The sequence below is a fragment of the Saccopteryx leptura genome, chromosome 1 (genome assembly GCF_036850995.1).
Source record: "Saccopteryx leptura isolate mSacLep1 chromosome 1, mSacLep1_pri_phased_curated, whole genome shotgun sequence".
In the NCBI taxonomy this organism is placed as follows: Eukaryota; Metazoa; Chordata; class Mammalia; order Chiroptera; family Emballonuridae; genus Saccopteryx; species Saccopteryx leptura.
Genome location: NC_089503.1, coordinates 241,243,097 through 241,259,956, shown reverse-complemented (window position 1 = coordinate 241,259,956; position 16,860 = coordinate 241,243,097). Strand labels below are relative to the sequence as shown.

Below are 16,860 nucleotides of genomic sequence, written 5' to 3'. Positions count from 1 at the left end.
GGGGGACACGGTGCAGTGGGTAAGAGGGTATTATATAGAGCGGGACGCTTGAAACCATGTCAACACAATAAATTAAATTAAAAAACCCCAGAGATTTATGAGCCAAAAAATGCGAGTGAGGGGTCAGCATGAGACATGCGATGACAGAACGGTGTACACATTACTTTTTAATGAGAAACTTAGTGGAATTCTGTGTCCGTTAGGCTACCAGACCACTAAGAGGGGTTACACTCACCGTATGTACCTGTTTTCACAGCGCTGCAGGTATGGAAACACCATTCTAAGGCACTAGTGAGTCTATTGTCAAAAGTAATCTATTTCCTCCACGACTGCTGCCTTTTGGCCAGGTGAGTTAGATACAAATTGGAATCTAGGTAATCCTAAAAAAGCTCACTGACTTCATCCTCTTCAATAATTTACCCACCCTGGATTTGATCAAACAACTTCCTGCAGTAATAAAACAGTTTTGTCAAATATCATTCTATTAAAATGAAAAAATATATATATAAGTTTTTCTTTCAGATTGGGTATAAATTTAGACAACATGAGCTTGGGCTTTAAAATCTGTTTTGCTTTTACAACATTAATTTTACTTTGTAACAGGTAAAAGATAGCACGTGAGAAAATAAATGTAACATTTTTGTTACTAATCTGGAAAGTGCTTGTTAAAGTAAAGTAAGTCTTTACCTTTCATCCTTCCTCCCTTGATAACTTACAATTCTAAATGTTGGCAAAATAACAGATTGGCTTTCACCCATACTATCACAGATACGGAAAAGCACAAAATAAAAGTTCCATGGTAATGTGAGGAAAACACAGGACAGCTTCTGTTCACTGCTTGATTGGACTGAGTCAAAGAGAGCTCAGAAAGCAGAGCGGGGACATACCACTCGGCAAAGATCTGGGAGAACTCCAGCGAGCTGTTGGCCACCGGGGAGATGAAGTAGAAGGGGGTGCTGGAGAGGCCGGCTGAGTCGATGTACTGATACAGGCATTCCAGGAGGTCATAGATCACCCCGGAAGGGTAGCAGGGAACCAATACGTTGCCTCCGTTCCGCACTGTCAGCGCTAGAAAAGTTGAAGCCAGAAGGAAAACAGTAGTATCAGAAGACAGCTGCATAAAAGCAGAAGGGAACTTTTACAGTAACATTTGCATTTCCTTCATTGTCCTGCCTCTGCCAGGACAACGCGCTTCACATCTCTAACAGTCTGCTTCTGAGGGGAACAGCGCCAGACGGAGCGCCCAGAGGCTGTGAGGGCCCCGGGCTTCGTCCACACGTCAGTCCCCGGCACAGGCCGTGCGGTCACGGGCTTGGGTTTTCAAGGTGACCAACGGCAGCCGGGCTTCAGGACAGAAGACCCTCCAAGCTCCTCTTTTTAGCTCCCGATCAAAACTTTGCTGGACTTGTCTCTGTTTGGCCTCTGCCCATTGCTGAATGACCTATAACAAAATGGGCTGAGTGTTTCCTTTGGACTCATTTTACTGGCATTTCCTTTCATGAATGTTTGTAAGAAAATGCGTCCTACTTTAAATACTTAAATTATCAAATGAGGAACTGCAAATATGGGTATAATCATATTAGAAATTATAACTGGCTTAAAAAATATCTAAGCATCCTCTCGAGTTTGTTTTCTGTTGGGTTTTCAAAAAAAATAAGCAAACAGCAGTCTCCTGAGTGCTGGCTGACACACTGTCACTAGAGTATGGTGCTGTGGGAAAACCAAGGCCAGTGGTCAGTTAGGGCTCAAGAGGGCTGGCTGTCTCTAGCCCTGCCTTTGCCATAGCTACAGGACTCAGTAAGCCATGACAGCCACGCCAGGGACCAGTTTCATCAGCATGTTAAGAGCAGTGAACTAAATCAGTGGTTTTCAAGCTTTAGTTTGCATAAAAATACCCGGGGAACATGTTAAAAATTCAACTTTTCCTCTGGGCCCCTACTTTCCCCAGAGTTGGATTTACTGGGTCTGCTACCAGTAGGACCCCCATACTTGCATTTTTAACAAGTTGACCTTGAGGCAAGCAGTTACTGGACCCCATTGGGAGAGCCAGTGGATTATAGTTTCCTTTTGCCCTGATGTTCTTTGTGTCTAGGATTCTAGATCAGGGATTTCCAACCGGTGTGCTGTGGCAGGCACTCTGGTATGCAGCAAGGATTTTTAAAACGTGCAGTGTCTGACTGATCTTATTTTCCCTTAGGTTGTCCAATAAAAACAACCCAACAGCAGCCATCCAGCGTGAATGAATCAAAATTATACCTATGGTTTTTGTGTGGTTTTTTTTGGTCAGATTGGCAAAAAATATATATTTTGATGTGCTACAGAATTTTGAGATTTTTTTTTGTGTGTGTGTGACAGAGACAGAGAGATAGATAGGAACAGACAGGAAGGGAGAGAAATGAGAAGCATCAATTCTTCGTTGTGGCATCTTAGTTCATTGACTGCCTTCTCATATGTGTCTTGATGGGGGACTACAGCAGAGCAAGTGACCCTTTGCTCAAGCCAGCGACTGTGGGCTCAAGCCAGTGACCTTGGGCTTCATGCCAGTGACCTTTGGGTTCAAGCCAGCGACCATGGGGTTATGTTTATAATCCCATGCTCAAGCCAGCCTACCCTGCGATCAAGCTGGAGAACCCACACTCAAGATGAGCTCGTGCTCAAACCGGTGATCTTGGGGTTTTGAACCTGGGTCTTCTACGTCCCAGTCTGATGCTCTATCCATTGTGCAACTGTCTGGTCAGACGATGTGCTACAGAATTTTAGCAATTAGTTTATGAGTGTCTGAAGATGAAAAAGGTTGAAAATCGCTGCTCTGGATGATAAATAAACATACAAACCAAGGATTCTATTTGAGACTAGTAACTCCTTTGACTTGCTATCAGCAAAGAACAAAATCAGACTATGCTTATTGGCCTGGCCAAGTGAGATTTGAAAGGATGAAGCCTTCCCTGTAATATAAGATGATACTTTTCTGCCCAGAGCAGAGGTAATATCTCTTATAACTGCTACAGGTGGAGGGTCTGAGCTCATTAACTTCTCTTTGGTAACTGTTATGGACAAAATGTTTGTGTCCTCCCCTCCCCCAATTCACGCACTGAAGCCCTACCCCCCATGTGACGGTAGTAAGGGGGGGTGCTTTGGGATGTCATTAGGTTTAGAGGAGGTTAAGAGCACCCATGATGGGATCAGTGTCCTCCTTGTGAGAGGAAGAGGAGACACCAGAGCTGCTTCCCTGCTGTATGAGGACACAGTGGGGGCGCCCTCTCGCCAGGAGGCCTCCCTAGGACCTGACTGTGCTGGCACCTCCTCTCAGACTCCCGGCCTCCTAAACACGAAGAAATAAAGGTCTGCTCAAGCCACCCAGTCTAGTATTCTGTTACAGCAGCCTGAGCTGACTGAGACAGAAACCAATCTATACTTTTCTAGAAGAAAGGCAGGATTTCTAGATTTTATTGACAATTTCATCCACAGAATGATAAATTGCTTCCATGTAGCAAACACCCCCAGTCTCTCATCTCAATTTAGTTTTCTCCCACATCCTCAAGTAACACCAACCAAAAATATCAGTGGGAAAAATTACACCTGTTCAGTGGTATCAGTGTTGTGAGTTCCAAGTAGGTACACAGTGAGACTCACTTAATGTTGCTGATAGGTTCAGTGGCTTTAAGCAAAACAATGTATAATGAAACCAGTTTTACGAGTTAAGTTCCTATGGCATCTCAACAACCTGTAATGAAACGGTGCTGAACAAACGACTTTATTGGAGGACGTGCTGTTATTTGCAAAGCAAAGGTGTGATTATGCCCTTGTTTGACCACTGCCACCCTGTAAGCACCCTGCTCCACCAGCAAAGCTCACCCCAAAGCAAGACTACGAGAATTTTCTATAGAAACAAGTGAGAGAATGTTGAGTATCTGTTGTATAACATGCCAAAAATTCAAATTTACCATTATAGTAAACTATTTTTATGGTACTCTCAGACTTAAATTGCTTAAGAGTTGCTTTGGTTGACTACAGGTTTTGAAGAATGAGCACAAGGGGGGAAATACATGGGGAGAAGGCCTTAAAGGGGGCATCACAGAGCATGAATATGAAGGGAAGGGGCAAATATCCTATAGTATATTTGTACTGAAAAATAAACTTAAAAGAAATCTCCAAGTTAAGACTGGAGCTGCGCACGTACCCAGGTTGCTGAAGAACTCGCCCACCATGCCATCCGGGTTTGCAGTGGGAATCTGGGTGAGGCCCGTCAGAACGAGAACATCACTGTTTTTGAGAGAAGCTTGGTCCATGGGCTGAAAAACAGAGAACTACAGTTAGTAATTTAAAAAGGGATGTTACCTACAAGTTGTAAAGGAAAAAGAGAATATAGACTTTGCTCTTCCTATGTCCAACTCATCATCTAGTCCTCTTACTTCCTCTAATGCAGTCTGCCATGAAACAGTGGTTGCCCCTTGCCCTGGCTGGTGGCTCCGATGGTTAGAGGGTCATCCCAATATGAGAAGGTTACGGGTTTGATCCCCAGTCAGGGCACATACAAGAATTAACCAATCACACTAAGTGGAACAACAAATCAGTGTTTTCCTCTCCCTCTTCCTTTCTAAATCAAGTAAAACAACAATAACTATAACAAAAACCAGTGGTTGCCTAAGGGGGATGGGTAGGGACTGATGGGAGGAGGCATGAGGGAACTTTATAGGTGATAAAATATATGTCTTGACTGTGGTGCTGAGCACATATCAAAATATTGGCCCTGGCCAGTTGGCTCAGTGGTGGAGCATCAGCCCGGCATGTGGATGTCCTGGGTTCGATTTCCAGTCAGGGCACACAGGAGAAGCACCAATCTCCTTCTCCACCTCTCCCCCTCTCGCTTCTCTCTCTCTCTTTCTCCCCCTCCTGTAGCCAGGGCTTGAATGATTTGAGCAATTTGGCCCTGGGTACTGAAGATGGCTCCATGGCATCTGCCTCAGGTGTTAAGAAGAGCTCAGTTGCTGAGCAATGGAGCAATGCCCCAAATGGGCAGAGCATTGCCCCCTAGTGGGTCTGCCAGGTGGACCCTAGTTGGGGTGCATGTGGGAGTCTGCCTCTGCCTCCCCTTCTCTCACTGAATAAAAAAAATTCATTTAACATCATGGGGTTTCACCATATATAAATTTTCCTTCAATGAAAAACAGCATATTTCTATAATGCTCTGCTCTTTTCAAAATATTATCTCACATTTATCACTGATGGGTCTCAAACACGAGGGTACATCAGAAGCCTCTGGAGAGTTTGGTGAAATACAGGCTGGCTGCTGGCTCCTGGCTCCCCCCCCCCCCCCAGAGCTTCAGCTCCAGGTCTGAGGTGGGCCAGAGAACCTGCATTTCTAACAAGCTCCCAGGAGATGCTCCTGCTGCAGATGTGGGGATCACACCTGCATGATGACAGCCCTGCACGATGAGTCTCAGAACAACTCTAAAGAGCAAAGGAGCTATGGTGACATGGAACTCGGGACTCCAGGAGTCTCGGTGGCAGAGGGACGAGGACGGACACTGAGTCAGGAATCAGAAACACGAAGCTTCCTTCCATGCCATTACTGGCCACATGGCCTCACACAGGGCTCTGCGCTGGGTTTCTCATACAATGGGCCTATTTCTTGACCCATCTCTCTTCAGTGATTCTGAGAGCCTCAAGTGAACTATGAACGCCTGCAGCACACTGAGCTGCAGGATGTTATTTTTTTATTTACACCTGGCACTATCTGAGTTTTTTACTTTTTTTCTAAATAAAGATTCAAACTGGAAACAAAAATGAAGGCCCATGACTGAGATGCTGGTGAGCTCATATTTTCATTTTGTAACACATCTTTTCTGTTGTTTTATTCACTACACTTAATTACTTATTGATTTCCCAATAAAGAAATCAAGTTCCAAACTATAGCAAAGATCCCTCGTCTGCACTGCTACCGCTTAGTATATGTGCCTTTTGATGCAGTTTCCTTTAGAATTTTATATAAGCATGGTACATAGACTTCATTATTTTTTAAATAACATGACTGTTATTATATAAGTTGCTTTATAACCTCAAAAACATTTCTTTAATACAAATACATCCATGATAGACTACTAGGCAGATAGCAAACAACCCATGGTGGAATACTAATTCTTTTCTTTTCTTTCATTTAAATTTAAGTGAGAGGAGAGGAGATAATAAGACAGATTCCTGCATGTGCCCCTACCGGGATTCCCCGGCAACCCCCACCATCTGGGGCACAAACTTGGAACTAAGCTATTTTTAGCATCTAAGGAAGAGGCTCCATAGAGCCATCCTCAGTGCCCAGGGCCAACACACTGGAATCAACCAAGCCATGGCTATGGGAGAGGAAGAGAGGGGGAAGGGAGAAGAGGGAAGGGGGAAGGAGAGAGGAGAAAGGAGAAGGGGAGGAGAAACAGATGGGCGCATCTCCTGTGTGTCCTGACCAGGAATCAACCTGGAACATCCACACAACTGGGTCAATGCTCTACACCACTGAGCAAACTGGCTAGGGCCAGAAAAGTTCATTAAATAGTTAATCAGAAAGAGCAGAAAAGCAGGCTGTAAAGTTATCTTTTTTAAAAGATTATTACATTAAAAAAATTTTTTTCTAGGATTTCTATATGTTCCAAAATTACTACACTAAATATAAATTAATATTCTAATAAGAAATACAAGGACACCTGACTAGGCGGTGGCACAGTGGATAGAGTGTTGGGCTGGGATGTGGAGGACCCAGGTTCGAAATCCCGAAGTTGCTGGCTTGAACACAGGCTCATTTGGTTTGAGCAAGGCTCATCAGCTTGAGCCTAAGGTGGCTGGCTTGAGCAAGGGGTCACTCGGTCTGCTGTAGCCCCCACGGTCAAGGCACATATGAGAAAGCAATCAATGGACAGCTAAGGTGCCACAACCAAGAATTGATGCTTCTCATCTTTCTCCCTTTCTGTCTGCCTGTCTCTCTCTCTCTCTCTCTCTGTCACAAAAATAAATAAAGAAAATATCTCTTCCTATGTCTTCTATAAGAGATTCATTTACTAGGAAAGAACGCAGAAAGAATGGGAAAAAGGGATGGGAAATAACAGCAACTGTGATGGGGGAGATAAGTCACTTGGCTTTGAATGCAATTTTTATAGAGAAAAAAGAAAACAATATCCTGATAAAATGAATAATTTATCAATAAAATACAATGATCATGAACACCTATATCCCCAATCACAAAGCTTAAAAACATAGAAAGCAATAATTGGTGAACCTATAGGGAGAATTAGATAAATCAAGTAACACAACCTTTTCAAAAACCAGTAGCTGAGCAAAGATCTGAAAGACTTGAAAAACACAATTAAGTCAAATGAATAAATTCATAGAGAAAATTTTTCTTTCAAAAGTGAATGCAATCTTTTCCAACATATTTAGAACATTTTGGGGGGAAAAATTAGAATCCTGAAACATGAGTATGACTTGATAGAAGTTTTGTTGGACCCCAAATCTAACTACCCTGGATAGACTAGAAACAAGATGACAGTAAGCACTATAAAATAACCTCTGGTTATTCAAAACATGAATATTATGAAGGAAATGATGATATACTTAAAGAAGAACAACAAAACACTTCATATTAAAAACTTAGCAGACTTAAATGATACTGAGAAAAAATTGACAGCTTTAAATATACTGACTAGAGAGCAAAGAAAGACAAACACAGATAAGTATTAAAAAAAAGTAAACCCAAACAAAAAAATAACAATGGGCAGAACAGAGAATGAAATATAATACAACAAAAACCTTTTCTTTGAAGAAAAATAGTAATGCAGACAAACTTTTGGCAAGTCTGACCCAGGGGGGGAAGAAAAAGAGATGACAATAAACAAAATTTAAAATGAGACTAGAATTACACAAAAAAATTTAACCAAATAAAAGGGTAACATATACAATTCCATGTGTTAAAACAACTTTATGTTTTGAAAACCTTGGAAAAATAAATTTCTGCCAAAACTGGCAAAATTTTGACCCAGAAAATAAAGTTCAATAACCATGAAAAGAATATTAAAATAGTAATCCCAGACTAGACAGTTTTATGGGAAATTTGACTTTCAAGAAAAAGTAACTTTTACATTGCACATTTGTGAAATTAGAAAAAGAGGGAAAGGGACCCAAATCCTTTAATGAGACTAATATACCTGGTTTCCAAACAGATAGTACAAAAAAAATATGCATAGATGCATTGTTTACTTATGAGTATAAATTATCAACTTCAATAAAATACTGACCAACTGATTCCAGGAGAGCATTTTAAAAAACATGAACTGCAATCATATAATAGTTATCCAGAGAATTCAAGGATGGTTAAATGTGAGAAAAGCTGACTTTGCAATTCACTACATTAATGGTCTAATCCTGAAAAGAAATGACATGATTATCTCAGTTTCAGAAAAACCATTTAAGGTACAACATCTATATCTGATTTTAAAAAGTCAGAAAATTAGGAATAGAGGAGAAACTCCTTAAATTGATAAATAAAAATGTACAGTAAGCATCATGTTGACTGAAGAAGCTACGAAAGCACTCTTTTAAAATCTGGTGCAAGACAAGGATGTCACTATCATCACTTCTATTTAACATGGGACTAGAGAGCCTTGCTAGAAGATGGAAAAAGAAGTAAAAGACAAAGGATTGGAAGAGAAATGACAACATTTTTACTTTTTTGCTGATGTTATCATCAATAAGTAAATACTAGAATTAACATGAGAATTCAGCATGATTACTGAACATCAGATCAATTTAAAAAATTTTAACATCCAGACCCTGTGCTCAGTAAAGGCTAGTTCTCTTCTTCCTCCATCTGGGATGCTGTACATTTGTGGCCTTAATTCTCCTCCAATTCTCCAAACGTTTTTATTCAGGACTATTTCCCTTCCTTCCACTATCTATTGGTAAATGTTCCCGACAGTCCAGTCTTTCTCCCTTAGCTCTTTATTTATGTGCCTTTAAAAATCTGACAACTCTTCAATTTGTCTCCAGGCTTGCCTTCATATCTGTGTTCCAGCACTGCATTTCCATCTGTCCCATGTTCCCTCAAATTCCCATTCATCACTCCCCCCACCCCTTCTACAACCAACCACCCCTACCAACTCCTCCTTGTCACCTGGATCAGTGTCGTTATAACCATTTTCAATGTCATCCAGGCATGAGATCTTCTGACTTGTATTTTTCCTTCCCTAGAGATGGTGAACATTCAATATATGTTTGTTGAATTAAACTGCCAATGTTTTCTTAACTGATTTCTCCATTCTTACCATCTTAGCCTTAATCCAGTCTCATTCCTCTGTGTTTATTAGATCATTACAGCAGCCTTCTAAGCCAGTAAGGGTTCCACGCAAGTGGACCAGTGGTTGGCCTTTTTTCTGTCAAGTTTAAAGTATAACTGCCACAGTGGTGTGTAAGCAGCTGTTAACAATCCATAAACATAAGGGTGTAGCTTTATTCCAACAAAACATTATTTACAAAAACGGGCCGGGGCAGGGGGAGGGGTCAGACTTGGCCCCTGGCCCACAGTTTGCTGACTGCTGAAGTAGACTATCAAGTTTTCTCAGACCAAAACTTTTCTTATCCCTGCTAATTCAATATAGAATCCAATCATTTAGGTAAAAGAAAATCTAATTTCTTTTTTAACATACAATACTGTTGCCAGCTAAGAATTAAAATTAATTACTAAAGTATGTTGCGCACTACTTTCAAAACCTTATTTTCCCTTTAAATTTACAAACCTTGTAAGAATAATTTACTGGAAATTACAGCAATAGTACTGTAAAGGTTTTGATGTAAGCAGGACAAATGGGAAGAGTTGGCAGCCAAGTAATCTTTCTGTCTTTCATAGAGGAATATATCAGGAATGATAGAAGCTGCCAATAAAAAAATTTGGTTCAATGAAGCAGATTAAGATGACATTGATGGGCTTTTGATTTCAATAAGCGGGAAAGGCCCAGAATTCTACTAGCTATAGGAAAAAATTACAACGTGTGCCCTCTAGACCTTGAGATGAAACCTGATTATAAAAGGTATAAAAAAACAATGCAGAGTGGCAGCTCAGGATCATCTACTGTTCTAGACTCACAGCAGCTGTTCTTGTTCCCACATTCAAATGTGATATAGACTTCCCTCAGTTACCTATGTACCCATCCATCCCGGCACCCACCCATCACCTGCTATCTCATAATATCCCCTGCCCTCCTTTACAAACACGGGAAGAACTAGGACGTATAAAATAAGTAATAAATTCTTTAAGATACCTAAATTGGAATAAGTGACACATTTATACAATGTTTAAGTACTTAGCTTTGTCAAAATGTTAATGAATGACCAACTTAAAATCTTCCAATATTTTCCCTCTGCACATTAAAATAAAATCCAAGTTTCCCCCATGGCCTATCAAGTCCCACAGGACCTGGTCTCGGCTACCTTCCCGGACATCTCTGACTCCACTCAGCACGCTGCAGTCACAGGGTCTGCTCTGCAACGTGCCTGGCTGCTCCTGCTTTAGGGCCTTTGCCCGCCACGTCCATAACGCTCTGCCCTCACAGCTCCACAGGGCTCACTGCTCAGGTCTCCGTTCCCACGAGCTCGCCCCTGAAGCTCTCTGTCTACCCAATCTAAACCAGTCCCCTTCACTCTGTACACCAGAGAGCTCGCCCCCTGAAGCTCTCTGTCTACCCAATCTAAACCAGTCCCCTTCACTCTGTACACCAGAGAGCTCGCCCCTGAAGCTCTCTGTCTACATAATTTAAACCAGTCCCCTTCACTCTGTACACACCCCACCCGGTTGTTCTCAGTCTTCATATCACAATCGGAAATTATTCTGCACATTTATTTTCTGGATATCGTCCTCTCTCTATACGTCAACTGAACCTAGATTCACAAGCAAGGACTTTGCCTGTGGGTCACCCCTGTATGTTATAACACCTAGAGGAGTGCTTGACATGTAGTGGGCCCTTAGTAAACACTAAGTAATTAACACCTGCTGAGTAAACAAGTGTCCATCTCTCTTCTACATCAGGTTATGATTATTAGTAGTGCTGGGAAATCTCGGAATCCTAGAGGTAACCCTAGAGGCAGCAGGATTTTACAGAGGAACTTGAGATTCGAAATGCCAGGACACAGGTAATTGATCTTTGATATAGAGTATACTGTAGAATAGCGATTTTCAACAGGTATGCCATAAGAATTTTTATTATTATTATTTTTTTTAAGTGAGAGGAGAGAAGATAATGAGACAGACTTCCTCATATGCCTTGACTGGGATCCACCTGGTAACCGCTCTCCGGGGCTGATGCTCAAATCAACCGAGTTATCATCAGTACCTGGGGCCGACGCTTGAACCAATCGAGCCTCTGGCTCAGGGAAGGAAAGAGAGAGAAGGGGAAGAGAAGCAGGTGGTTGCCTCTCATGTGTGCCCTGACCTGGGATCGAACATGGGATGCCTGCATGCTGGGCCTACACTCTATCCACTGAGCCAACCAGCCAGGGCCCCATAAGAATGTTTAAAACATGTAATACCTGACTAGTCAGTGACACCTCCTTTCTCTTAGATTGTCACATAAAAAAAACTGACAGCAGCAAGCATAATAACCACGGGTGTAAATGAATCAAAATTATACCTATTTTTTGGTCAGAGCTGAAAAAATTTATATTTTCTGGTGTGCCACAGAATTTTAGTCATTAGCTTACGTGTGCCATGAAATGAAAAGGGTTGGAAATTGCTGCTGCAGAATACAGTTTTGGTCCAGCAAGCTGAGTAAGCACCAGAAACCTGCAGGACAACACCACACCTAAGTCAACAATAATGTATCATATCGTCAAAAATTTATTAAGAGGGTCAATTTCACGTTAAATGTTCTTACCATAATTTTTTTATAAAGTGTCTATAGAAACCAAAATTAGGAAGAGTGAAAAACAGCTGGTGGTGCTCTGGATATATTCTGAATTTGGGTTAAATAACCAAAAAGCTGAGTTGTTTGATGAGAACTGAGAGTTACCTGTGGGTGTGTGGTAAGCAAGGAGGATCCAGAGACGTAAGACACTTTCTCATAATGGGACTGAATAATCCAGTTGGAGCTTCCGAGGGCATAGCCAGAGCTCAGAGGAGTCACCTGGACCGCGCCAAAGAGCTCCTGGAAAAGAACCACAGTAAGATGCGTGACAAGCGTGCAGCCATGTGGTCACGCCAGGTATGCCTGTAGGAGAGAACAGAACTATCCTTCTCCACTTAGACACTATTTCAAAGCAGACCAGAAAGTTTCAAGTAAAACAAAAACCCCTCACTCATTAAAAAGGCAGAGAAGATATATTACCAAATAAACCAAAGAGACAAATACTTCAGTGGTTTTTTTTTCTTTTCGGGTTAGGTGTTCATCTCATGGCTGTTCGCACTGAGTGGCTCTGAGCACAAGTTGATAGAAATGAGAACTTATCATGATCAGATCAGAGCTCAAAAGTTCTATTTGCCAATGTGCTTCCCGATCTCTTTCATGCTGTTTCCCATTTCACTTGTCTAAAGTCTGTAAAATAGCATCCACTGTTCTAAAGTGAATAGAATGAAATGCCTTTCTCGTAACTTATTACATGCTGGCTAATCAATGATAGCCAATGATGGGGAATGTGAGGGTTAGGAGAGAGTGCCAATCAGAACCTGGGAGGGATGGAGGAAAATGACAGACACTCTGTTCTGCCTTTTCATTGTGGACTAGTTCATGATTCTTAGTGATCAAATGGCTTATAAGATGAAACTATGGGATCTTATCAAAAAACAATAATATGAATTGAAAGCATTCATTAATCACTTAACATCATATCAACACTCACAATTTTCTGAGAATATCCCACCAGCTGGATTTTACTGAGGGCGGAGTTCACCTCTTGCATTGTATAGCACTTTCTCCAGGTGGAGACCTCCACCGCGTCCTTGAGAGGAGATGGCAACAGCCTGTGAGTGAATCACAATGTCAGTTCTTTATGTTAGAGAGAGTCCTTTCAAGTGATGTCTCCATTTTATCTAAGTTGTCCAACTTACTGGCACATAACTGTTCACAGAATTCCATTGTAATTGTTATTATTTCTGTTGGTCTTGCTGTCCTCTCTTCCGTTTCTAGTTCTAGTGATATAAGTAGTCTCTCTCTCTCTCTCTCTCTTTTTTTTTTTTTGGTCAATCTAGCTAAAGGTCTGTCAGTTTTGTTGATCTTTTCAAAGAACTAATTTTTGGTTTCACTGATTATCTCTACTGTTTTTCTATACTTTATTTTGTTTATCAAGCATATTCTGGATCTTTTAATTTTTGATCCAGTCTGATAATCGGTTATTTGATTGAATTGTTTAAGCCATTCACATTTAATATTAGTACTGATATAGATGACTTATGTCTGCCAAAAGTTTTATGTCTCATGCCATTTTCTCCTTCTTGTCTTCCTTTTCTATTCTTTTTTATAATAAGTAAATATTTTCAGTTGTAGCCTCTAAACTTTTTTTATTATAATTTATTTCTTAATCATTTCCTTAGTGGTTGTTTCAGGGCTTACCATATACATCTTAGCATACAGCATTTCTATGTGACATCTCACATTCTCTCCCTGGTCACAAAAGATAAATGAAATAAACTTCACTCATGGGCCTGCAAAGCTACAGAAATAGGCTGTGTGACCTTTCAGACCAGCATCAGGAGCATTCATTAAGACAAATAAACAAAGAAATGTCATTAGAAAAACATTTTATCATTTGCTCTAACATAATGAAGAACTGACCTGAGTGACTTCCTTGAGATTCTCAGTACAATAGGTGAAGGGACTCTGGTGAACTGAATGTGTGCATTATTAGCTCTGCTCTCTCCCAAAATATCACTGAACACTAATAGCAAAGGGCTTTACCCTCAAGACAAAGAGAACAAGAGAAGCGATAATTGTGGCAGCATTTTGGAAAGCAGACTGAAGGACAAACGCTAACTGACTTAGCAGACCCAGGAAAGTTAAATCCTAGTAACTTAATATACTGCAGAACCCACAGAGAGCTCAGCTGTTGGAAACAGTTGGTTCATCTGGAAATAAAGTTGAGAAGTGGTTCTAAAAACAAGAGGATTTGCTGAAAAAAAACTGATTAAGAAATAGAACCTTCCAGTTCACCTCCCCTGTTCCACACAGCTCGGCAATTGTCCCTTCCCCTCCCAGGCAGGTCCCAGGGGTTATTCTCTGCAGAGACTAAGAATGAGAGTCCAGCTAAGGAGAAACCACAATAACCAAGGCAGCTTTCTTAGAGCAAAGTTTACATACGGATAGTAAAAATGTTATCATCATCTGGCTCCCAGAACACCCTTAATCAGGCTTACAACCTCCAGGTTAGGGGGACTGGAAGAAACTGCTCTGAAAAATTGATCATCCCCAAGGAAAAAATTCAACTAAAATATTCTGACACTGAGGGTTTCACAATGAAATTTCCCAACTAGATTATATCATGATAAAATCTAGAATTCAACAAGACCTTCTCACGACACAATAGAATCGGTTTTTATTATTTAACTCTTAATCATGTGCCAATAACCAAGGATTACCATACATTTAAGGAAAGTGTCTAAAATAATAAAGGCCAATACAAATGGAGGAAGGAGGAGGAAAGGAAAAGAGAAAATAAATTAGGCAAGTACACTATTATCATCATTACTATCCTAAGAGAGGTAAATAAGACAAGATAGCTAGGAAATGAGAAATTACCTCTATTTATAAGTGGAGGCATTAAGAGAATAAAAAGAGCTCTTGGAAATATCAAAATTTTAAAATAAGTTGAAAACATTAAAAATTATACAAGATGTGAGACCTACATAAATGAAAAATCAGAAAAGTTTAAAACTAAGGTGACAACTCAGAAATGAAGACTAAATAGACACACAAGAGTAAATAAACATTAATAGTGAAAAGAAATGCAGAATTTGAAAGAGCCTGACTGGTAGTGGTGCAGTGGATAGAGCGTTGACCTGGGATGCTGAGGTACCCGGTTCAAAACCCCAAGGTCAGCGGCTTGAGCGCAGGCCACGAGCTTGAGCGTGAGGATGCTGATTTGAGTGCAGGATCATCGACATGATTCTAAGGTCACTGACTTGAGCAAGGGGTCACTGACTCAATTTGAGTGCCCCCCATCAAGGCACATATGAGAAGCAATCAATGAACAACTAAAATGAAGCAACTACAAGTTGATGCTTCTCACTCTCTCTCTCTCTCTCAAATTAGTACCAAAAAAATTATGAAAAAGAATTTGAAAGTGGCAATGAGACCTAAAAGACAGGCAAGATGTAACATACAGACAATAGGAGTCCCTAATAGAAATCCCAGCGAGGGAACAGAACAAATACCAAAACCATAATTGGTCAACTCAGAGAGGCTCGAAACTACAGACTGAGAGCATACACTGCATACCTGAGAATGCTGATGCAGAAGGACTAACGCCAGATAGATTCTGGGACAATATTTAGCTATATAGTAAACAGACAAGCCAACTTTTGGGTGTATAGGCAAAAAGAGCAAGTGACCTACAAGAAAAAAAATTAAGATTCCATGAGTTTTCAATAGTAATACTTTTACTAGAAGAAAGCAGAGTAAGATATCTAAGATGCTCAATGAAGAAAATGAAAGCCAAGAATTACACATCTTGCAAAACTGACTTTCAAGGTCACAGAGAGCATAGATAAATAATTATAAACCCGCAAGAACTCAGGGTATTTTGTTCTTATATAATCATTTCCTGAGATATCTTCTGAAGAATGAGTTTCAGACAACCAAAATGACAGAAATATTGATATATGCAATGGCAGTGAGCATTAAATACACAGTTACTTGTAGATGACTAAACGAAGGTTAAAAGGACTGAGAATGATATGTGATATACTGTAATGGCTGTATGTTCTGACCATACATAATAAAAGTATATATTAAAAAAAAGGAAGGAATGGGGTTGGTTTGCATTTATCAGGGATTTGGCATGGTGTTGAGGCCAACTTGGACTTGGTGAACATGTTAAGGACACTACTCTTTTATGGATTCTTGCTGTATTGGCCATGAGTTTGCTTAAAGGCTTTAATCACTGTAAAAAAAAAATAGAAGGCTGGATAAAGAAGATGTGGCACATATACACCATGGTATACTATTCAGCTATAAGAAATGATGACATCGGATCACTTACAACAAAATGGTGGGATCTTGATAACATTATATGGGGTGAAATAAGTAAATCAGAAAAACTGCAGGATTCCACACATTGGTGGGACATAAAAACGAGACTAAGAGACATGGACAAGAGTGTGGTGGTTACGGGGGGGTGGGGAGAGGGAAGGAGAGAGAGGGGGAGGGGAGGAGGGGGAGGGGCACAAAGAAAACTAGATAGAAGGTGACGGAAGACAATCTGACTTTGTGTGATGGGTATGCAACATAATTGAATGACAAGATAACCTTGACATGTTTTCTTTGAATATATGTACCCTGATTTATTGATGTCACCCCATTAAAATTAATAAAAATTTATTTATTAAAAAAAAAAAGGAAGGAAAATATATATGCTCTATTCTCCAAAAAGGCCTACAAACAGTGACCAATTTAGTAGTGTTGAGCATTGGTAGCAACCAGAACAGGAGCTAAAAATTTTATTTCCCACTCAAAGAATCCAGAGTTTCTTAGAGAAATGGGTGATGCCAGATTTAGGGCAGAAAATGTACAAGTATCTTAAACATCCTGTTACATGAGAAAGCAAAAACAAACAAAACAAAAAACATAAAGACGACAATGGTCACAATAAAAGGATACAGTGGATGACCTGCAGATGCTTTCA

The 16,860-nt window shown here is 40.5% G+C and overlaps 1 protein-coding gene across 1 annotated transcript in view; it reads right to left on the bottom strand.

Annotated features, from left to right (window-relative positions):
- The window catches only part of INTS9 (integrator complex subunit 9), a 101,587-nt gene that overhangs the window by 18,304 nt on the left and 66,423 nt on the right, over positions 1-16,860 (bottom strand). The window contains exons 7-10 of the mRNA XM_066388364.1: positions 12,865-12,985; positions 12,039-12,173; positions 4,181-4,292; positions 888-1,068 (exon numbers count right to left, since the gene is read on the bottom strand). Coding sequence (XP_066244461.1) covers positions 888-1,068; positions 4,181-4,292; positions 12,039-12,173; positions 12,865-12,985 — 549 coding nt within the window. The remainder of the gene's footprint in view (positions 1-887; positions 1,069-4,180; positions 4,293-12,038; positions 12,174-12,864; positions 12,986-16,860) is intronic.